Source organism: Neomonachus schauinslandi, chromosome 10 (assembly GCF_002201575.2).
Source record: "Neomonachus schauinslandi chromosome 10, ASM220157v2, whole genome shotgun sequence".
Taxonomy (NCBI): domain Eukaryota; kingdom Metazoa; phylum Chordata; class Mammalia; order Carnivora; family Phocidae; genus Neomonachus; species Neomonachus schauinslandi.
In genome coordinates this window covers 36,927,131-36,949,573 of record NC_058412.1, presented here as the reverse complement: position 1 = coordinate 36,949,573, position 22,443 = coordinate 36,927,131, and the positions used below count along the sequence as shown (strand labels likewise).

General features: G+C 49.9%; 2 protein-coding genes across 2 annotated transcripts in view; one reads left to right on the top strand and one right to left on the bottom strand.

Moving 5' to 3' along the window:
• The window catches only part of CKAP2L (cytoskeleton associated protein 2 like), a 27,597-nt gene extending 21,585 nt beyond the window's left edge, over window positions 1–6,012 (top strand). The window contains exons 7-9 of the mRNA XM_021697720.2: window positions 1,890–1,953; window positions 3,530–3,719; window positions 5,116–6,012. Coding sequence (XP_021553395.1) covers window positions 1,890–1,953; window positions 3,530–3,719; window positions 5,116–5,341 — 480 coding nt within the window. The 3' untranslated portion in view covers window positions 5,342–6,012. The remainder of the gene's footprint in view (window positions 1–1,889; window positions 1,954–3,529; window positions 3,720–5,115) is intronic.
• A 3,108-nt stretch (window positions 6,013–9,120) lies between these two features.
• Window positions 9,121–18,486, bottom strand: NT5DC4 (5'-nucleotidase domain containing 4). Its single transcript, XM_044918877.1, has 17 exons — window positions 18,392–18,486; window positions 17,794–17,867; window positions 17,593–17,710; window positions 17,413–17,508; window positions 17,100–17,200; window positions 16,933–16,986; window positions 16,502–16,599; window positions 16,226–16,279; window positions 15,910–15,993; window positions 15,569–15,601; window positions 14,638–14,763; window positions 14,343–14,409; window positions 14,044–14,214; window positions 13,292–13,343; window positions 12,893–12,953; window positions 10,151–10,228; window positions 9,121–9,144 (listed from the first exon to the last, which is right to left on the bottom strand). Exons 1-17 carry the CDS (start codon window positions 18,484–18,486, stop codon window positions 9,121–9,123), a joined length of 1,386 nt encoding a protein of 461 aa, XP_044774812.1.
• Between the last annotated feature and the right edge of the window lie 3,957 nt (window positions 18,487–22,443).

Sequence of the window (22,443 nt, the reverse complement as noted above, 5' to 3'; positions counted from 1 at the left end):
AAAGAAAGAAAGAAAGAAAGAAAGAAAGAAAGAAAGAAAGAAAGAAAAGAAAGAAAGAAAGGAGAAAGAAAAGAATGAGGTTTTACCATAGGGTGATCTGGCTGAGCCAATTGGTTGAAGAACCCTCATTATCAGTGTCTTCAGATCTTTCCTCTAGAACTGGCCATATTCTCTAAAGAAGAATCTTCCAGTTTCTTCCTGGGAGCTGGAAACCAGGCTACTAGTGTTGTGGGGGAGAAGAGAGCTGGGAGTCTCAACCTTCAGCATGGAAACTTTCATTTACCTTTTTTTTTCAGTGGGCATCCCCACCCTCAATAGTGCATGATATTCCCCAGAGACCTGGAAAATACATCTTCAGTTTTCTGTTAGGATAAAGACTTGGAGGGGCGCCTGGGTGGCTCAGTTGGTTAAGCATCTGACTTTGGCTTGGGTCATGATCTCAAGATCCTGGGATTGTGCCCCGCATTGGGCTTCCCACTCAGCAGGAAGTCTGCTTCTCCCTCTCCCTCTGCCTCTAGCTCTTCCCCGGCTTGTGCTGTCTCTCAATTAATAACATCTTAAAAAAAAAAAAAAAAGACTTGGAGGTCTGACTGCTGAACAGATGCTCAAGAGTCCTCCTGATTTTGACCCCACCATTCATTCTTGAGCCTTTCAGAAAGGCCCTGGGGTTGAATCATGTCGTTTCTCAGCCACATTGCCAGCTTAGGATTCAGCTCTTTCAAGCTGGTTAAGTTGGTTACCTCTTCCTTCTATATTCTCGCTTCCAGATCTTGTTGCTATTTCTTCTATTCTTTGTAGTTATTGCCTCCTTTAATCCCATTATCATTTCACTAGAGTTTCCATGGGGATTAGAAACAAATATATATTCAATCCATCGTCTTTAACTAGAAACCTGTAAAAATGTAAAATGTTTGATAAATGTTTTATATAATTCAGACTTTTTACAATATATTCTGTACATTTATTCCCATTCCCTTAAGCTTAAAGCACATTAGACTTAGTGAAAATGTATAAATAGCTTTGCTTTTATGCTCTATTGTCAGTTTACATCTATTATTTATTTGATACAGAATCCCAGATCAGAAAGACAAAGCTCCAAATATAATATTCCTATGAGAAATTACAGTTCATTTATGGTACTCTACTTCATGTCATGGCTTAGATACTTTGAAACAAAGGAAGTCTATCTCAGATAATTTTACCAGAAAAGTACTTTTAATAATAATGGCTTTTTTCTAATGTTTTGTTTTTTATGTTATGTTTAATATTGTATTTTATATGTTATATGTTTTATATGTTATTTAATGTTATGTTTTTTAAGTTATTAATAAAAGAAGAAAGAAAGGAAAGGTTAGGGGAAATATCCAAAATACTAACTAAAGGCTGTATTTGGGTGATTGGATTATGGGTGATTTCTCCTTTTAAGTTTGGCTATTGTTCAATTTTTCTGTAATGAGATATGACTTTTATGATAAAAACAAAAATTCAGTTAGGACTGAAAAAAACGTATGCTGCATTTTTGTATAACTAACTTTACATCTTTGGGCCAGAATCTTTATGTGGGGACACATCTTCAGTGGGATCATATAAGTCAATAAGAAAATTAACTGATTTAGAGAAATGTCACTACGGACAGCTTTCCATATGTGCATTTCTTCGTTAAAGTCAAGCATGCCAGCATTTAACCAACATTTTCTTTGTTCCTTCGTTTTTCACATAAAGCTATAAATTTGAAACTTTTTAAATGTTACTTATAGTCAGATAAGAGATTTTTAAAAAGAAAACATTTTCTATTATAAAAAGAAGCTCATTTGTTGTTAAGCGAAGTTCCTTAGATCATTTTCTCCATGAATGTTTTTAATACTGGTTGGGTATTTTCTTTCTTCCAGCCGATACAAGAGTTACGGGAAGTTGTTCTTAATATTTTGCAAGACCCAAATAGAACGACAGAAGGTACTATTATTTTTGTATTTAAATTTACTCCCTCCAGCTGCTCAAGTAAAAGTCGTGGAGGAACACATAGGAGAGAAAAGAAAAGAATTTTAAGTCCCCTGAAATCCCTCTCACTTCTTGGTTTTCATAGCCTGGTTTTTTCAGCCATCATCATCAGCTGAATTATTTCTATTATTATAAGTAAATATACTGCTCAACACCAAACATAGGTTGTTTTCATAAGAGCGGCCTAGAGTAGGGTGTCTTGCTTCCCTGGAGTGCTAGGTGGGATAAGACAAGTAGCTCTTTCTCAGACAAGACTGGGGCAGAAGAGAGAGATGCCTCTGTGTTATAACAACCCACCAGCACTCACACATCCAAATTCACATTATAGCCTTTAAAAACAGAGGCTCCTGGGTGGCTCAGGCAGTTAAGCGTCTGCCTTCAGCTCGGGTCATGATCTCATGGTCCTGGGATCAAGCCCCACATCAGGCTCCCTGTGGGGAGCCTGCTTCTCCCTCTGCCTCTGCTGCTCCCCCTGCTTGTGTTCTCTCTCTCTCTCAAATAAATAAATAAAATCTTAAAAAAAAAAATAGCTGGAGCAGGAACCTTTTCACTTAGCTAACCATTGCTGTCATTGGTCAGAACCTTTAGAAAACTCTTCTTTGAAAAATACTGTGCCAAATACAATGAGTAGCCCACTATAATTGCTTATATTTGTTATATGAATGGAAAGAAAAAGAAGCTACTTTGAGAAAATAAAATAGATTATTTTTCCGATCTTAGAAGGTGACAGATGTTCTTCCTTTAAGACAGGTTGAACTTCGGGGAACAATCAAGTCATGTGGAATGATAGCTAACTAATCTATTACTTTTGGGAATAAGGTCACAGAGTAGATATACTCAGTGGTACTCTTATACTGGGAATGATGCTACTATTCAGATATTTGTTTATAATTCATGGCATTGTTCTTCAGAGGGATAAGAAAAAAGACAGGAATCTGCCTTTCCCACTTCTTGGCCCCCATTGACCTCTTTTAGGGTCTTAGCCTCCAGCCACAATATCTGCCTACCTCAGTCTAATTTCCTTCCCTTCCTTTTGGTTGCTGTGATTGAGCTATCATGTATATTATGTTAACACAAGACATTTTCTCGCCCACTGCCCAAGGTAATAGCCATGTGGTCATCCCTGGGTAGGAAGGGATTGGAAGGTTAAGTGAGTTAACCCTAGTGAGTCAAGGAAATTGACCCAAGATATGGTATAAGGGTAAAAGAACAATGACTAGTCCCTAAGGGAACCTCTCTCAAGAGCGAGTAAGAGGTGGGGATGTGTTCAGAATGTTGAAAAGCTATCAAGGATCCATCTCAAGGGCCAAGAAGGCCCAAAGGCTGTCTGGAGGGCTGGTTAGAAGGATGGCCTGATGTAGCAGGGCATTTCTAGAGGGCTGGGCAGGAAAAACTATACCTCTCACTTCAAATCAGTTACTCTTTTTTAAATTGGGAAATCATTGTGTATATTGATTTTTCATTTTATTGACTTTTAGTTTTAGTATTAAGTTGCTAAACCTTACTTTCCTTCTTGACCTTGCATACACAGGAGTTACCTCTGACTCTTCAGTTGCTGAGACAAATATAACAGCAACAGCAGAACTGGCCAATAAGACGGAATCTGAAAAGTCTTGTCTTTCTCTGAAAGAGGGAGACCAGGTTATTGCAACACCCCAAATAACCAAGGCAGAACAGGATAATCATCCTGGTATCAAATTACAGATTGCCCCAATCCCTAGGTAAGCAAACTCTAAAGTAAGCTTTGTGTTTACGGGTCTAACTCAAGCCCTGTTCTCAGTTTCACTTCCACAGATCCAGAGTACCAGTAGTTTGTGGACACCCCTGCGTCATGTGAGGACCAGGTGGTCTAATCCATCTTTGGCATTAAGGAAAGGAGCTGAGGGTGAGGGGAGGGTTGGAACCATTGCCATGAAGACCTGTGCCCTTTCTGTGCACACACACCATCGCCCTCACAGCACTCCAAGGAGACCTGACCCGCCATGAGGAAGGTGGTGCTGGAGTTTGGAGACAGGTCGGAATGGGTTTCCCCTCCCTCCTGGATTCGGTCCTGCACTTACAGATCCCACCCGCCTTTCCTCCCAGGCCCTGAGGCGGGGACACAGAGTGCCAAGCAGGGGCAACCTCTGTAGCTGTAGGAGGGAAGGGACAGCGAATAACCCTATAAGAACAGGCTCCGCTGTTGGGTATGTACGAGATAGAAGCTGCTCATTTTATTGAAAGTGTTTGGTGTTTGAACAAGTATAAGTTTAAGGCAGAATTCATAGGAACTGTGTCATGTATCAGTGCCATTTCCCAAAACATTAATATAACATCCGTCTCTGTTCGCGATCTTAAAAGAGAATTCCAAACAAAAGCACCACGACCACACAGTTCTATATTTCCATTCCCTGGAAAGCTGGGCCTCTTCCAGTCCTAAACCCCTCTCTCAGTCCTGGCTTTACAGCCAACTCAAGGAAGGATGAAGGCAAGCAGATCTGAAAACCACCTCTTTCTGGCTCTGGAATTTATTATGAGAGTTTTTAGCAGACTGGCCTGCTAAGTTTTGCTTAGGCTAATGTAATCAATGGGTTTGTGAGATGTAGACCAGATTCACTACATGGAAAGTTCTCTGCAAACTATCCTCAGGGCTACTTTTTATTGGAACACATTAAAGTTTACAAGGAAGATGCCCAGTTTGTTCCAGTTTCCATTTGTGATTTGGTCCACCATCTTAAAAGATGTTTTTCTGATAATTTTCTGTCAAAGCTAGACTCTTAGAATTCATTTGTCCAACCCCATTTGGTGTTAGGCCCAATTTCCTTAAAACCTATCAACTCTTCGAAAGTTTATGGAATAAACAAACACCAACTGCCAAGTATCAAATAAAAACCACACTTAACGCTTCATTCAATAAATCCCTGTGCTTATACCATCCGAGAGCAGATGGACACCACCCAGTTCATTCTGACAATCAAGGAAGAGCCATCTTAGGACAAGAGCTGCTCTACGCAGACCCTTAGGTCAACTTCCATTGAAGTGCCTACCGTGTTTTATTAGGACAGAAGTAAAAAATTCAGAATAATAAGAATTTCAAAAGAAGTTATAAGATTCTGAACGCATCTTTCTGTCTCACAGAATAAGTGGACTGCCAGAAGTACAAGACATGAAGCTCATTACCCCGGTGCGGCGTTCAGCAAGGATTGAGCGAGCTGGGTCCCGCTACCCGGAAATGCTGCAGGAACATGATTTAGTAGTGGCTTCTCTTAATGAGCTGTTAGAAGTGGAAGAAACAGAGTGTTTTATATTCCGTAAAAATGAGGCTTTGCCTGTAACATTAGGGTTTAAAATCCTCGAGTCATAATTTCTTAATGCCTTTTTTTTTTTTTTAAGTGTTTCAGAGCCTCCACGAAACAAGAAATACCCTTGTCCAGGTGACCTGGACAAAACTATATAATGGACAGGCAGACTGTGGGCTCTCAGGATTTAGTAAATCACTGGGCTTACTCTCAAATTTAATATGCCCACGGGACTGTCTTTGGTTTATTTAAGACTATAGTTTGCCACAGTTTTATAGTACATACATTTTAAACTATTGAATATTCATTTACCGCACAAGTATGGTAAAAATTTTCACTTTATTGACCTAATTTACCCTCAGTGTAGTTCTTTTTTACATCAGGAGGCTGGTGCCACAGGATGATAGACTTTCCTTCCTACATCCGCCTTAGCAGAGAGGGCAAGTCCTCCCTGCCCTGACGAGTGGAGCTTAGAAGCTAGCCTTCTGGACCAGATGCCACGTGACAGCCTGTCTGATCAAATCCCCTCATTTTACGGAGCTGATGCTAGCTATGCTTTTGCTCAGAGATCCCAGATGACTTTTATGTGCGATTCTGATTTCTATCACAGCGTCCCTATAGATGAGGGAGCAATTCCCATCCTGTCTGTGCCGGGGCCTCTCCAATGAAATACAGTTCTGAACTACGGTAGTCGTCTAGCTTTTATATCCAAATCTAATTGTGCATTTGTTATTCAGAATGCTTCAAAGAAAAACAACAGGGAGAAGGGGAGACGGGAGGGGAGGGTCACTTGCTGCTTCACTTCAATTCTTTGCTATAGGACACCTGGCCTGAGAAGACAGTATAAGCCCCAGAGACTATTATAGGTTGCCTTTCCTTCCTCCTGGGCAACTGTTCTTGGAAAGGTAAAATTAGAATCATTATGTAAATATAATGTATAGAAAAACGTAGCCAACATATTGTGCATTTGATTGCATATTGTGAATTTTTAAATTTTAGCTTTCTTAATATTTAAGTATTATCTAAAACAAAAAAAATTAAATTTTGTTCATTCCTGCTTATTCATTTATTTTATTTTTTATTGTTACTTTTTTAAAGATTGTATTTATGCATTTGATAGAGACACAGCGAGAGAGGGAACACAAGCGGTGGGGAGAGAGAGGGAGAAGCAGACTCCCCACTGAGCAGGGAGCCCGATGCGGGGCTCGATCCCAGGACTCTGGGATCACGACCCGAGCCGAAGGCAAACGCCTAACGACTGAGCCACCCAGGTGCCCCTATTTTATTTATTATTAAAAAAAAAAACAGTGATGATGTCTTGGCCTAGAGAATTAGGGTTTTATCCAGGGAAACACTGTTAGGCAATCTTAAGAGGCCTCATAGGGAACATTCATTACCACGGAGAACTCATGTTGACCAAGGGTCTGACCATGATCCTCACCCAAGAACTAGATTTTATCACGATGAGGGAAGCACCATCTCTCTAGGTCAGGTTTATAATGACAAGGTTCATAAAACTGAGCTATAAAACCATAAGTATACTAATTTTCAATAAGAATAGATGGTCACCACGACCAAAATGCAGGAATCCACACAGCCAGCCCTTTCTTTCCCTTTGGACAGACTCCCTTTACCTGCGATGCCAAACAATACCCAGGGATTTGCTGAGAGATCACAAAATCTGAAAGCCAGTTTCAATTAGGTTTCTGTCCGTTGCTAGGGGAAAAGTCCTATGCACACAAACGGTAGTGCAGGACACTGTTATTTAGTGCTTCCTCTGGCTGTGTTCTGTGCATCTTATCTCACTACATCTTCACAACAGCCTTATGACCTAGGTATGGAGACGCTAGTTAGATGGTCAATGATAGGGCTGAAATTTCAGACTCAGGGTTGTCTGGCGCCAAGTCCAGAGCTTTTCAATCCCCGCCTCTACTCCATGTAAGGAAATGCGGAGTAGGAAGGTGATAAGGAAGAACTTCCTGAACTATTCCCATTTACCAAACAGGAATTACTATGAGAGCCAGAGTACTGTCATTTATTCTACAAATGAGGTGACTTGGTCACATTTTTTACCACCAGGCCACTAACCCATGGATGATGTTTCTATTCCCTTCCTTTCTGACTGCTCAGGGCTGGATGTCAGAATTAGGGTATCGATTCAGCTGCTAGTCCCAAAGGGAAACGGGTCTCTCTTACATCAGCAGTTCAAGTGAAACTGTCCAGTGTTTGGTGCCAAGCCCAGGCCACGTCTGTCTTGTGGCTCTACTATCCCTGGGGTACAGCCTTGTCCATATGGCCAGGGATGCCTCCCAACCAATGTCACATTCCAGCCAGAGGGATCCGGGAAGAGAGGAGGTAGAAGACATGCCCCTCTCCTTTTAAGGGTACAGCTTGGTCGTTGGACATATTATTTCTACTTAAGATTGCGGGGCCATTGGGCACATGCACTTATCTTCAAAGAAGGCTGGGAAACATATTTTGGGTGGCCACATGCCCAACTAAAAATTCTTCCAGAAATGGACTATCAGTATCTACTACAGTCTTTGGAATAATGGAGTTCACTTCCAACTAAAGTGTAGGTAAATGAGTACAGAAGTAACATTAGGTTTAAAAAAAAAAAAAAACTGCATTAAATGAACAGCCCCCAGATAGAAGTATTTTCCACCTTACCATGCCCCAGCTGAATTCCTACGAGTTTAGCAGAGTTCTAATCCAAAGTTTTCTAGTCTTTCCCCGCATCCTCTTGTCTTACAATCTACCTATGCCCCACACTTTCCTCTGCAATGTATAATATGTAATGTAATATTATAATAATGTAATAAACCAGGTGACATAGTTCACTCAGTAAAACAGACAGGACACCGTAGATGCCAGAGATGCAGCGATGAGCCATGTGACCTGGCCCCATGAAGCCAAGAGTCTAGGGGGGACACAAATGTGTGAAAATGGAATAATCCCCAGAAAGAGAGGTCCCTAGGATGGGACCAACAGAAGGATCGGATCCAGTCAGGGAGGTGGAGAGGCCCCTCAAGTCTGAGGCAAGAGCAGGTTTAACAAGAGAAGAGGGAGGGGATGCTTCAGGCAGAAGGAAAAAGCATGCCACCGCATCCCCCTCCCCCTCCCTCACTCTTCCTCAGACCTGAAGAGTTCTTCTGGTGGCTATTCATCCCCCAGCCCTCTCTGCATTCTCACTACCCTAGCGGGGAATTCTAACAGTTGATTTCTGTAGTATTAGCTACTGCACCCTATTTCAGCATCTTTCCAGAAAAGCATGGGCCCTAGGGTCTGAACAATTTTCCTGATAAAATTCTACCCTCTAGCCCTTGAACAAGAATGTAGTGTTTGAAGACACAAGACCAGGGATACCTGGTCTCTGCCTGGAGAAGCTGCTTTACAGACTCAGGCCCAAAAGTCAACCCAGGAAGAAGAACGAAAGGTCTTAGCAGTACCAGACCTGCAAGCTTCTGAAACTCTCTCAGTACATGGCCCGTCATCCCTTATTTATCCTCAGATATTCCAAATGTTTCCCTTGATTATCCACAGAAAGCGAAACTAGCGAACTCTTTCACAGACCTGTTCCTTCGAGAGTTGGTTTTGTCATTTCAGTTACATAGGTATATTCATTCTAAGCCTCTAGATAATACCAGATGATGCTACCAACAGACGAAACAGGAGCCAGAGAAGTGAATTCAAATCAGTGACATCGGAACAATGAAGGGCATGGTCTTAGTGCCACAGAGCAGCTCCTACCAAAATAAAGTACCAAGTCTTTAAGTCATGAGTATGACTTTGTATATGTTTTTTAATGCACGTATACACCAAGCTCAAAGATGTTCGGGCTATCTCATTTACTGTCTTTCATAGTGACCTGGAGAGAAAGAACAGTCAATGAAGTCATCTATGGCCAATCGAGTATTATTGTTAGTTTATTGTCTATGCATAACTGAGGGCTATGCAAAAATTCTGTCTAGTAACAGAATCAAAGTGCACAAAAATACTATTTTTAAGAAATGTGTAGAAATAAAACTGGATATGAATGGTGACGTAGCTCAGGGGAACTGTAGCTTACTATTTGGTTTCTAAATTACTGGGCATGCAGGGGGCACTTGGTAAACACTGGTTGAAAAAATGCACACCGAGCCTGGCACCGCCCAGCAAGAGGAAGCCTATGAGGTGAACATTTTAAAAATCAAGCCCCAGGAAGCCTCATGCAGGGTTCCGCGATGCAGAACCAGGCTAGGAGCCAAGTCTGCCACTCATGAAAGCTGGAGTGTCCACTCACAGGGGGACCACGCAGCACAAAGTGACAAAGGAGCTGAAGAAGAGCCCCTACTCATTGTGTTTATAAAGGCTGTCTAGAGAGGAATCCTAGCTTGGAAGAGCACGTGTTCTGCAGCTTCTTCCAGAGTGGGAATGGATTTGTCAGACGAATCAGCCAAAAGTGGTCTGGAGAGGTGGAAGGCACCAGCTAGCCTCTGCTGAACAAAACCTGTGAATCTGGGCTTAGAGCCGGGGCTTCCCGGCCCTAGGGGATCCAATGCCCCAAATTAAAATATTTTAATTTCCTCTTTTCTCTCCTGAATTGAAATTCATAGTTAATATAGTTATTCTCTCTATAATTTTAAAAATCAGTGTAATATTATAACATAGGAGAAATACAAAGAAAAGCAATTTGTGATAATAAAATTTCAACATAAATACTCAGGGATGATTACCCTTGAAGACAAGATGCCTCCTTGGCTGAATACCATTCCATTGGGAACCCCTACTCTAGCCCAGGGTAGCCCCAGGTGGCGAGCTCCCCCAGCACAGCCAGCTGGCTCCTCCCAGCTCTACTGTGGACGGAAGCAACCCACCACCTCCTAGCAACTCACCCTCTGGCTGTAGAAGCAGGGGCAGGAGAAGGGATCGAGTTTGGCTCGTTCTTGCTCCACAACTGACTCATGGGGCATCTGCAGAGACACATGCAGGTGGAGATGGAGCAGCTCCTTCAGTGTCGAGGCTTTCTGGAAGCCCTCGGTTATGCATAGACAACGACACCCCCCCCACACACATCACCACCACCACCACTTCACTCTACCCACAGCTGCCGGCTTCTTGTCCAATGATGCTGCAGAAGAGGAAGCCCAGGAGGGTCAGCCGGAGAAGGAAGGTTCTGGCAGATGGACATCACTTTCTCAAAAATCTCAGGCCAGCATGGTTGGGTAAAGCTCAGGTTTCTTTACATGTTTCACTTTGGTGCTCAGGTCGCTTTTTCTTCACCTGTCTGGTCACTACTTTAGCAACGATGTCTAAGCAGGCTTCGGACCCCCCAGTTTGGCCAACAGGAATTCTCCAGCCCTGCTCATCTAAAAACCTGGCCATGAGAGGAGGCTGCACACTGAGAGCTCACTTCCCTCCTTGCCAGTGTGTGGCAGTGTGGTACAGGGGACAGAGCATGTCCCCAGTTCTTCAAGAGCACTGGATTCAAATCCTGACTCCGCAGTCTACTAGCAGTGACAGCAAGGTACTTAGGTTCTCTACACTTCCATTTCGCCAATGGTACGATGAAGATTTTTTAAAAAAACCACTCTGGTGGGTTATACTGAGCATTACGCAAAATTACTTAAAAACAAAATAAATAAAAGGCACCTAGCCAATGCAGGAAACCCAGGAGACACTCAGAAAATGGTTTTCACCTCTCAAGCATCTGGAAGGCAGCTGAGAGTGGCAAGAAAAGCAGGAGGCAAGGAGCCCTGGAGAATCCTTTCAAGTCCAGATCCTTGACATGAGACTCCATGTTACAAGATGAAAATACCGATGCTTCATTGCGAGAACTGACATGCGTGCTCAGGGACGCACTGCAAGGGGCAGTCTCACGGCTCCCATTAACCCAGTGACATCATCGCCCTCCACCTCCCTGCCCTTGACCCAGGAGCAGGTGCAGGTGTTCAGAGGAAAGCCAGCAGAGGCATTTACTGTATCATCTGCTTCGTCCATTTCTTCTGAAGTCACTATGTTAACTGAGGGGAGAGGGACTGCAGCCTTCCTCCTAGCATCTGGTATCCTCTCTACTAAGGAAATACTGAGTTAAGGTGGTCTCAGTTTAAAGCAGGTGTGAAGGCTGGGCAGGAAGAAAACTTCCCAGCTGCGGCATCTTATCTCTAGCGCTGCAACTCCTCCCGTGCATTTGTTAGGTTGCCCACAGTTCCCTGCAAGGCTTGGACCCATTTCCACCTGGAGGTGGGAGACTGGGTCTGGCGACCTCGAAAGCTCTTAGCGGGGCTGGGGACCAGAGGGTCCTTCTGGGGCAGAGGGTGAGGGATGCCAGGGAGGCTCTGCAGGGACTCACCAGCTCCGGGGCTGCCCGATGAAGCGAGCCGAGCGGGTAGCGCAGGAAGCTGAGGCGGGCGGCAGTGTAGAGGTCTGCGTAGCCCATCAGCTGGTTGGAGGAGAGCATCTGGCAGAAGCCGCAGCGGAACAGGCTGCCCACCATGCTGTAGCACAGGTCCAGCTCCCGGGTGACTCTCTGGCAGAGGGGAGATCCCATCCCACCTGGACCTGCATCACCCACAGCCGATCCTACACAGCTGGGGCCAGGCCCCGCTCCGCCCTCCCTGGGTCTATCACCCTGGGAACTTGGGGCCTCTGCCCCTGGTAGGGAAGGAGCTGTGTTCTTTAAACCCAGAGGCGGCGCCTGGTGCTTTGGGAGGTGAGGCAGCTCTGCACTTTGCCCTGGGCCCCCCTTCCCTGCTTTCCTCACAGTTACCTGCCTGGACCTGGAGAGTGACCACCGAGACCAAACCCTCAGCTTAATGTAGCTTCTGATGCCCCGACAGAGAGCCCGTGCAGAGGCCCACACACCTGGCCCCTTGCCTGCCCCCTTCACAGGCCCCCACCTCATCACCAGGCCTTGCTTTCAGTGTCTAGAGAACTGGTCTGGACATTTACACCCAGAGTGACCAAAAGCATGCTATTTCCCCTCACTGAGCCTCCGTTTTCTCATCCATAAAATAAAGGTAACTGTCCCTGCCCAGCCCACTTCTCAGGTCTATGGAAGGATCAAATAGCATGCAAGGGCTTTATACCCTGCAAAGGCTCTGCAGAGATCCTTCATTATTGGGCCCAGCTGGCTCTGTGCATGCCAAATGGCCTGAATCCCGCTGACACAGCCTCCGGGACTCTCCCAGCTTTGGGGGCTGGTCAGAGGTGCCACAGGGCGTTTTCCTTCCTCCTTTTCCCAGGACCCATCAGCTCACTGGCCCTAAATCCCTCTTCTGGGGTGGCTCATCTAGCTTCCCCCAGACGCTGATCACAGCTGACTAGTCAGTCACATGATGCAACCCGACAAGCCCGCATATCTCAAGGAGGGTTAATGGAGATTGAGAGACACGCCACAATCACCCCACAGGCTAAACTCAGCCCTTCTGTGGCAGTGCTCTGCTGTCATTTGGAACATGGGCCAGCAGAGGGCGCCAGCAGACAAGGACAGGTGGCTCTGCGGAGGTTGGGGAAAATCACATCACTGGGCTCAGGAACCTGGGAGGAAGCAGATGGGGCCGGCAGCCTGGAGGCCCACACCCCACCCCCAACCCCCGCTGGTGAGGGTCTCCTCCTCGCTCAGCACTCACTCTTACCTGAATCTCCCTCTTGGTGGAGTTGATGACTTGCAGCCCATAACTGCTCCCATCCATGTGCCTGGTGCAAAAATGGCCACATGACCCAGGAGAAGAGGAACAGGGCCTCCAAGCTCCAGGCACAACCTCCCTAGGCCCCATGGGGGTCACAGGGCGCTCCACGGGCACCCAGGGAGGGTGCTGGGCTGGGTGTGTGCACATGTGTGTGAGAGGACAGGCCTCCTGAGTCCATGCTGAGTGGGTAAGGAGGAAGGACCTAGAGGTCACAGCATGACCCAAGGGATCAGAGGGATCCCAAAACCCAGTTTACTAGGGAAGGCCAGCCTGAAACAGATCTTGATTTCCTGACTACTGACCAGGACCCTCCAACCCTCTCCCCACTGTGGGCAGGGCTCTTACTGGTACAGCTCTGCCAGACGCATGTCTAGCCTCTTCAGCTCCTCCATCTGCTCTGAAAAGTCAACAGGGGACAGCGCGGCGTGAGTGACAGCCCCACCTTCCTTTGTCTGCCCCAGGCCCAGCTCAGCCATGTGGTGAGGCTGGAGGTCACCAGGAGTCTACACACCCCAAGCTGTGTGCATAACATCCTTCACCCCTTCCTTACATCAAGTGAAGCTCCACCCAGAGCAGAGAAGTTATAGCAAAGGTCCTGTGGGACAGGTGAGGAAGCCGGCCAGGGAGTCAGGTGACCCACCCATGGTCACATGGTAATGACTCAAACCGAGCTCTTAGAACAAACCTGAATTGTTTGGGCTCAGAGCCATTCCTGATTCCGAGGATACAAGTCATTCCCAGGTCGGGGGGTGGACCTTCTATTCTCTAAGTGGCCTCAGGTGAATAGGGAGGGTCGAGTCAGGTGAGGAAGGAGGCCTCAGACTACAGAAACACCACAGTACTCTGGAGTCAGGAGATAGGAATCTGAGGCATCCTTGCCCTTTCTGGCTGTGTGACTTTGGGCAAGCTGCTTAACCTCTCTGGATCTCTGTTTTCTCATGGATAAAGTAGTTCTGCTCTCGTAAACCACAGAGTGGACAGTATTATTATGGTCACTACTAACCCCCAACGGGAAAGAGGGCAAGATGGCAAAGGGGCTTGCCTCCGCACTAGTGGCCAGCGCCCCCCTTCCTAGCCCTGACCCCTCCACAGCTCACCCTTCTCTTGGGCCCAGATGGCCACCTCCCGGGACAGCTCAGGAACCACCAGGCAAGTCCGCCAGCCCTGCCCCTTCTTAGACTTGAGGATGTCCCCAAAGATGTGGTCCCCAATGTACAGGATATCCTTCCCCTGCACCCCGAGCAGCTCGCACACCCCGTCCGAAGAGCCTGCCCCCCCCCCACGGGAGGACAGGCTTGCTCAAAGCCCCTCCTGCCTGGTGGGCAGGTTGGGGCCATGGGCTCCTAGTCGAGGTAGGGTGCCTGTGGAGGCAGGAGGGCGAGGTGGGAGCTGGTACCTCCAGAGTAAACCGCGCAGTGCTGGTGGGGCCCCGTGTAGGTGCCCACGGGGAGCCTGCCCGAGTCCTGGAGGGGCAGAGGGGCACCCTGGTCAGAGAGAGCAGGGGGCTGGGAGCAGCAGGGGTAGCCATGGGGGCATGGGAGGACGGAGGTGAGAGCAAGCGCTGAAGGAGGCCCCTGGGTCCCTGTCTCCAGGGACAGACAGAGCAGCAGAGAGGAAGCTGCCAAGGGCAGGTCCAGCCTCAGGGGCGGGCTCCATGACAACGTGGCCCTCCCGGTCAGGGTGGATGGGGCCTCAGCCCCCGCCATTACCGTGTTGACCTGTCTCAGCGCCGTTCCCTCAGCAAAGAAGCGGGGCTTCTGTATGTCTATCACAATCAGGTCGAAGTAGGACCTCCAGGGCCTGTCGGAGGCCTCAGCCTGTGGGCAGGCGTGGCAGAGCACTGCAAACACACACACGCAGCCTGGGACATCTGACCCTGACACATGGCCCAGCTCTTCCCTGGTCCCCCACCCCCTGGCCTGCCTTGCTTGGCGGAAGCGCCAGCCCAGGTTCAGCAACGCTCTGCACCGTGAAAGCTTGCCAGGGCTCAAGTCACAAGCCATCCACGCGCCCTGGTCCTGACTCCCAGCCCTGCGGCGCCCCTGGCTCCCCAGCATCCTTGGCCGTGACCGTCCTAGCACAAGGAAGTGCTCAAAAGGTATTTGTGGAAGCAGGTGTTGGATACTGTGCAGGCTCTCACGTCAGCCTCCAGAGCTCCTCAGAGCGCTCGGGCAGAGACCCAGGGACAGAGGATCTGAGCGCGGTGGCTGAGTTCGAGCCCTGCTCACCCATTTGCCTGCCAGTGACTCCTGGTCACACGCGGTGCCAGGGTGGGTCACACACTCCCCTCCCCTGGGTCTGCCACAGCCTGACCCCACCCCCTTGCACCTCACTGAGCCCCTCCCCAAACGTCTGATTGCCTCTTCATGGCCTCCTCCAAGGCTCTAAGTGGCCTTGCCCCCACTCCAAGCGCCACCCTTGGCCTGGCTGAGGTCACTGGCCTCCCATCCCCTGCTCTCTCTGACCACCTGCAGCGAGGCCCATGCATGGGAAAAGCCCCCTCCCACACTTAGTTCCTCCTCAAGGGGAGGGCCGGACATGGGAGAGGCCCTCAGCACTGTGGCCTGGCCTGGCCCTCCTGCCTTTGGCACAACCCACCCCAGCCAGGCACGTGGCACTCACCTCCCCGATGCCAAACAGGTAGGTCATGATGGCCTGGCAAAGACAGGGCAAGGGTCAGAGCACCCAGGTCGGCTAGGCCAGGGGCCACTGCCTGCCTCCTCCCTCACCCCACCTCACAGGACACCCTGGGGACCACAGGAGCTATGTGGTGAGAAATTGTTCACTCCACTGAGACCTTAAAACGCCAAGAAATGGAACCCAAAATGCCAACCAGACAGGGAGGGTAGCAGGGTCTTGGCTCCTCCAGACCCCTCACTGTTCATACAGTTTCCTGCAGCGGCCAGAAAGGAGGCAGTTCTCAGGGCTTTGATGGCCAAGGGCGCCCCCATCCACATACTCACATCCGTGTAGTTGTAGCTGCTGGTGGTGGCCAGAAACACTTTCCCAACCTCCTTCATCTTGCCCAGCAGGTTGGGGATTCGCACCTGGAACAGAGGTAGGTGTCACTTCCAGGGATGGGGCCTCCCCCAGCTGCCCTGGGATCCCTTTCTCGGCTCCCGGCCTCCCAGGCACGGGCTCCAGGCCAGGCAGGAAAGTCTGTGAGCAAGGCTAGGCTACAGAGCTCTGCCCACATCTTGAGGAGGGAGGCAGGGACATAGCCCCACTGCCCTGGGGAGGAGGGGGACAAAGGGACAGGCCTGGTCATGACCCGCTCACGTCCTTCTCCCCGTAAATGTCCAAGTCCTCCAGGGTCTTCTCCTTCAGACAGCCCTGCAGGCGGGAGCAGAGCTCTGTGTGTGTGTGTGTGTGCGCGCAGGTGCATGTATGCGTGCGACCAACCTGCCCGCATGCCTGGGTCCAAGATGCAGGGAGCCCAGACCACAGTCCTCAGCGGGCAGAGGACTGGAAACTCTGTGGGGGCTGGAGCCCTCGGGGCTGGCCCAGCAGAGCTGAGGGCAGACAGGTCAGGGGTCCTGGGGTCCTGGCACTCACCGACTGGTGGACATTATCCATGGCATCATTCACATCCTGGAAGAGTCTTCGGAAGGACATGAAGACATTCCCATGCTGATAGCCAGTGTCACAGTTGGGGCAGGCCAAGAGGACAGGGAGGCCAATAAGGGGGCCTGAGGTGACCACCAAACCTGGACCCTATATCAGAGTCACCCCTCGAACCACACACTGAGTTTATGTCCCAGCTATGCTGGAAGGGGTGTCACCCTGTGCTGTGGCTCATCCCTTGGGGGGCACCAGTTACAAGGTCGGGGGGCCCCCTGCAGTGAAAGCCTTCCCACTGAGCTCCTAGAGCCCCTCAGGAGGGGTCTGTGCTCTTTGGCAGGGACCCCAGTTCAGGGCGTGGGCCCTGGGCAGCAGCAGTGCCCTGTTGGTCACCCAGGGCTGGACAGGGCATGGGACGCACTTGGTGTCGCGGGAGCAGCCCGAGAAGAAGTCCACCAGGCAAGCATACAGATAGGTTTCTCGGGGGGAGAGGCCAGTCAGTGGCTGGCCCAGGGACCCAGGCAGCAGCCCACCCAGGCCGGAGCTGGGCGTCCTGACGACCACCTCCCCACACCCGCTATCCAGCCCTCACCAGGCAGGTTGAAGAGCGTGTTGAGGATGTGGAACCTCTGCAGGTTGTCCCTCTGAATGAACTTGCTGGGGTAGAAGCTCCAGATCTCTGCCCTGGGGAGGGAGTGGGCTGGGTGCAGGCAATGTGCCCTCCCTAGCGCCTCCTAGCGGCCCATCCAAGCCCTGCCATTCCTTCCCACCCCCACACCCCCACACCCCCGTTCACCCTCTCTTATCCAGCAGGCATTGTTGAGCCTCTGCTGTGTGCCTGAGTCTCTCCTCCCCCTCCTCCTCCTCTCCTCCAGCATCCTTGCCCTCCACCCCTTGTCCCTTACTCCAAGAGGAAGGTGAAGCCATGGGTGCCCAACAGCACGTTCCCATGGGTGTCCACCTTCACCAGGTTCCCACAGAGCATGTCAAACACCAGCCCCCTGGGGAGAGAGTGCAGAGGCTGTGGGTGGAGGTGCCAGGGCTCACAACGGGCCACAGCCTCCCACCCCAGGCGGCTCCCGCACCTGGTGGGGAAGGAGGGGTCGTAGGTGTAATGCAGCATCTCGTGTGGGTCCCCAGTGCACACCAGGCACTCCAGCAGTAACTCGAAGGCCAGTGCCTCATACGCTGGGGATTTGTAGGCTGCAGGAACCCAGCAGAACCAGCTGGTTGGTGCCTGCCCACTGCTCCCCTAGCCCCAGATACCCTGCCCCCTCCCTCCCTACCAGCCAGGGTGTAGTCCATGTCAAAGCCGAAGCAGCGAATCTTCCCCAGCACCAAGCTGCGGTTGACAAAACTCCTGGAGAGGCGGGGAGAAGAACGTTGGAATCAGCCCCCCAGCTCCCCAAGCCTCGTTGGGTCTGAGTGTGTCTGAGCACATGCATGTGGGCATGTGTACGGATGCGCAGGGAGCCTCAGAGAAGCGCCTCAGGAGTGTGCAGGTGTGCCCTGGGTGACCCTGGGAGGGAGGATGCCCGATTGTCAGTGGGGTGGTCACTTGCCTGAGGGGAGTCACCGTGTCCAAGTTCAGAGCTGATGTGTTTGTCACAAATAGGCAGCGCTTGTCCCCAGGCGGGAGGGAAGTGAAGGGCACTCCCTCTCTGCCTGAGTGTATATTGTCTGTTTCCATCTGACAGGCCACTGCCCACCTAGAGAGAAGGGTCCCCTTGCTAGCGCAGGTGCGTGTCAGCGTTTTGAGTGTCACCCTATCTGTGCATTTAAAGGGGTCACTCTTGAAGCTGCTGTGTTGTGAGGAGTTTGTCAGGAAGTGGGGTGCTTACAGGCTGAGGTGCCCCCGACCCCCACCCCAAGTGCCCCTCTCACCGCTGGTGCCAGTCCTGCTCCAGGCCTTGAAAGGAGACCAAGCCTTGCGGCTCCCCTGGGGGCTCCCTTCGCTCTCCCCTGTCCACACTGGCCATCGCCACGAGGAGTGAGCAGGAGGCAGGAGGCCCTTCCCCAGCCACCTGCTATCAGTGGGACTCGGCAGCTTCCTTATCCCTCAGACACTTCGGACACCACTGACCAGCTACCCCACCCTGGGCCCCCATTCATTCATGTTAGTCTCTGGTATCCCCTCCCTTCTTCAGAAAAGAAAGCAGTTATGATCAAGGAAGAACAATTCATGTCTATTGACATACTATGTCACCTCCGTTTCTAGGGCTTATGCCTCCAAGGACTTCAACCACCTGGAACGCTTCAAACCTGGATGAAGCAGAGAGGGGCTACAAGGCCGGAGACTCGTGTACTTCAAAAAATAAGTCTTTAATAAATACACAAAGAACTCAGGGCTCGGGCGCCTGGGTGGCTCAGTTGGTTAAGCGACTGCCTTCGGCTCAGGTCATGATCCTGGAGTCCCAGGATCGAGTCCCGCATCGGGCTCCCTGCTCAGCAGGGAGCCTGCTTCTCCCTCTGACCCTCCCCCCTCTCATGTACTCACTCTCATTCTTGCTCTCTCAAATAAATAAATAAAATGTTTAAAAAAAAAAAAGAACTCAGGGCTCTTGCTTTGTGCACAATTCTAACACACTTAGTTATCAATTCTCCCAGCCCAAGGCCACTTAAAGAAGTAATTGCTTAGAAGCATGCCAAGAGCTCTAAGAAGTGGCAGGTGAGCAGAATCAGAATCAGCAAAAAGCACAAAAGTGAGTATCAAGAACAGAGCAAACAGAGCGTTTAGTGTCAAGCTGCAGAGAGGCCTGGGGGCCCACAACACTGGTCTTACAACCAAGCACTATGGCGGCCATTTAGAGCTTTGACCTGGATCATCCGAAAAGACATATGATGTAGCATGTCCTCTTTTAGCAAGGAAGACAAGTTTACGACGCACTTAAAAAAATTTCTCTCTAAAATGACTAAACTAAATGCAATTAGGCACTCTTAAAGGGATAAAAATTATCTGGAAAAAAGGTATTTCAGTGGAATAGTTCTTTCCTTGGCAATGCCAGATGAACAACTATTAGAATGATGAAGCAAGAATATGGAGGCTCAGGAGATAAATTCCCTCACTGGATGGATCTGGATGGATGTGTGGATGGATGGATTTTTGGATACATGATTGGGTGAGTGGGTGGGTGGGTGGTTGGATGGATGGATGGATGGATGAACAGACAATAGATTAGCAGATGAATGGACAGACAGATGGACCATAAATGACAGGCTTTATTGAGAGTGTCAGAGGAATATCTAACTTCAGAAATCAGGCGCATTTCCAGAGTCTCTTTTTACCCATTATCCTGTGCTTTCTGCTTATGTTGCGTCAACCTTTTAAAAAGCGCCCTTTCTGGGGCACCTGGGTGGCTCAGTCAGTTGGGCATCCAGCTCTTGATCTCAGCTCAGGTCTCGATCTCCGGGTCATGAGATCAAGCCCCGCATCAGGCCCTGCCTCAGGCTCCACGCTGGGCATGGAGTCTGCTTGAGATTCTCACTCCCTCTCCCTCTGCGCCTCCCCCTGCTCATGCCCTCTCCCTCTATCTCTCTAGATAAATAAATACAATCTTAAAAAAAAAATAAAAAATAACAAGCACCCTTTCTCATATTGCATGGTTCCTGTGTAGTCAGACACAAAGACAGGGGTGGGGGGGATACCTGGTTATAGGAAATCACTGGGAAGTTCCTAGCCCTCCCACTGGGAGTTAACATGGCAAAACTTACTTTTCCTATAGCTGAACTTGGGGTTCCATCCCAAGCTTCCCTTTCACGTGAGGACAGGAAGGCCATCCAGTGATGTTCAGGTACACTCTGTCACTTCAGCCCTTTCTCGGGCCACTTCTCCAAGTGCGCTCCCAGCCATCTCATGGGGTTGACTGAACAATGTGGGGCTTATGCCTGGTCGTGCTGGTAGTTGGTAGCCATTGTCATCCACCACTTCTCGGTGGGGTCTGCGGTGACCTGTGCTGGCCCAGCTGGGAGCCGGCACCTCCTAGCCTGCTGCCATCTGCTGAGGTGGCCAGTCTCTGCTCCCATCCCAGGGTACAGAGAGCCCCTTGGCTCATGGCAGGTCCAGACGGGGAGGGACCTTGAGCTGTCCCAGGACCCTCTTGACCCCGACCCCAGGGCCACTGTCACACTTGTGAGGCTTGCTGCATTTCAGAGCCCCTTCAGGAAGAGATTTGTCACCGTAACAGAAGAATCCTTGCGTTGCTTACCATGAGCCGGGCCTCAGAACAACCCCATGAGACCGGCCTCCCACTATTGTGAATTTACAGATGACCAGACAGAGGCACCGAGGGGTTTAGCATCTTGCCCAGAGTCACAAAACTAATAAACAGCAGAGCAAGGACCGCACCCAGGGGCCAGGCACCAACATCTGTGCTCCGGTCCCCACCAATGTTCTGACGACAGTGTGCCAGTCAGGGCTTCTCGAACTGTGAGGTGCAGAGGAATCACCTGGGGTCTGGTTAAATGAGCTTCTGATTCAGCAGGGTGGGGTGTGGCCCAAGATTTTACATTTCTAACAAGGGCCCAGATCATCACCGGCATGACGCCGCCCTGCACCACCCCTGAGTGGCAAGTGTGGAGCATGAGTCTGCATGCGCCAATCACCTGGGGAGCTATAAACCTTCTGATGAGGGAAAATCAGCCAGGCAAGTGCAGGTGAGCGTTCAAGCTCAGGGGCAGCCACCGCCAGTGCTGAGTGGAGGGACCTCCTCCCTCTCTGAAATTCACATGTAACTGTCCAGAGTGCGACCTAAGCATTGGGCAATTTTTACTTCCTGGGTGAGTTAATGTACAACAAAGTTTCAGGACCTCACTTTTAAAAAGACATTTGACAGGGGCGCCTGGGTGGCTCAGTCGGTTAAGCGTCTGCCTTCGGCTCAGGTCGTGGTCCCAGGGTCCCGGGATCGAGCCCCGCGTCGGGTTCCCTGCTCGGCGGGGAGCCTGCTTCTCCCTCTCCCTCTGCCTGCTGCTTTCCCTGCTTGTGCTCTCTCTCTCTAATAAACAAAATCTTTAAAAAAAGATTGTCAAAATCTATAAACATAACAATAAAGAAATAAAAAGACATCTAACAAATCAATCCAATGCTAGACACAGTGGGTGCACAGGGAGGCTGAATCCACCCCATCCTTGGGCCTTGGGATTCTCATTCCTCACGGAAACACCCAGCATTTTTCAAGAACTACGTCTTCACTTCATTTTCTCACTTGATGTTCACCTCAGCCCTGTGCTGTGGATATTATTACTATTATTACCATCCTCTTCTCTTTCTAGAGGAGGAAGGGGCGGCTGAGCCAAGTTAAGGCCTTGCTCTAGAAACCTCTGTCATTCCCTGAGCCTTCGCTTTTCCCTTCACTGGCCCTTCTCTTAAAGCCCTGCTGCCACCACAAACAACACCACCACCAGCCTCTGGGAAGGTTCTGGGGGAAACATCCCCTTCCTGCTGCTTTCCCTGCAGGCCGCCCAGTTGGTGGGGGCAGTGGAGGGAGACCGTCACTCCCTTCTGGGGTCACTGGGGAGGGACCCTCTTCCACTTGGCCTAGTAGCCCGGTGGAGGCAGGGGTAAAAACAGAAATCCCTGGGGCCCCTGGGTGGCTCAGAGAGTTAAGCGTCTGACTCTTGATTCTGGCTCAGGTCAGGATCTCAGAGTCCTGGGATGGAGCCCCATGCCTGGTCCGCGCTCAGAGGGGAGTCTGCTTCTCCCTCTCCCTCTGCCCTTCTCCCTGCTCTCTCTCTCTCCCTCTCTCTCTCAAATAAATAAATAAACCTTTAAAAATTTTTTTAAAAAGACTAGAAATCCCTACAGTTGCACTAGGTCAGGAGCTCAGCTCCAGGTAGAGAGGAGTGGAGGGCAGGAGGGGAGGGGTGAGCAGCCAGATGTTTTTGTTGGGCTGGTAAATCCTCTGCAAGCCTGGCCTCTATCTCCTGTTGAATCAGGCAGG

Bases quoted from the DNA above. Each gene is read 5' to 3' on its own strand.
- NT5DC4 (XM_044918877.1), bottom strand. From the start codon at position 18,486: ATGGCCAGTGTGGACAGGGGAGAGCGAAGGGAGCCCCCAGGGGAGCCG. The intron at 17,201-17,412 runs GTAAGGGACAAG...CCCAGCCCACTC, and splicing joins GGCTTCACCTTCCTCTTGGA to CCTCCCCAGGGCAGAGATCT. The intron at 14,764-15,568 runs GTGAGTGCCACG...GCCTGCCCACAG, and splicing joins ACCTGTTTGGCATCGGGGAG to GCTGAGGCCTCCGACAGGCC.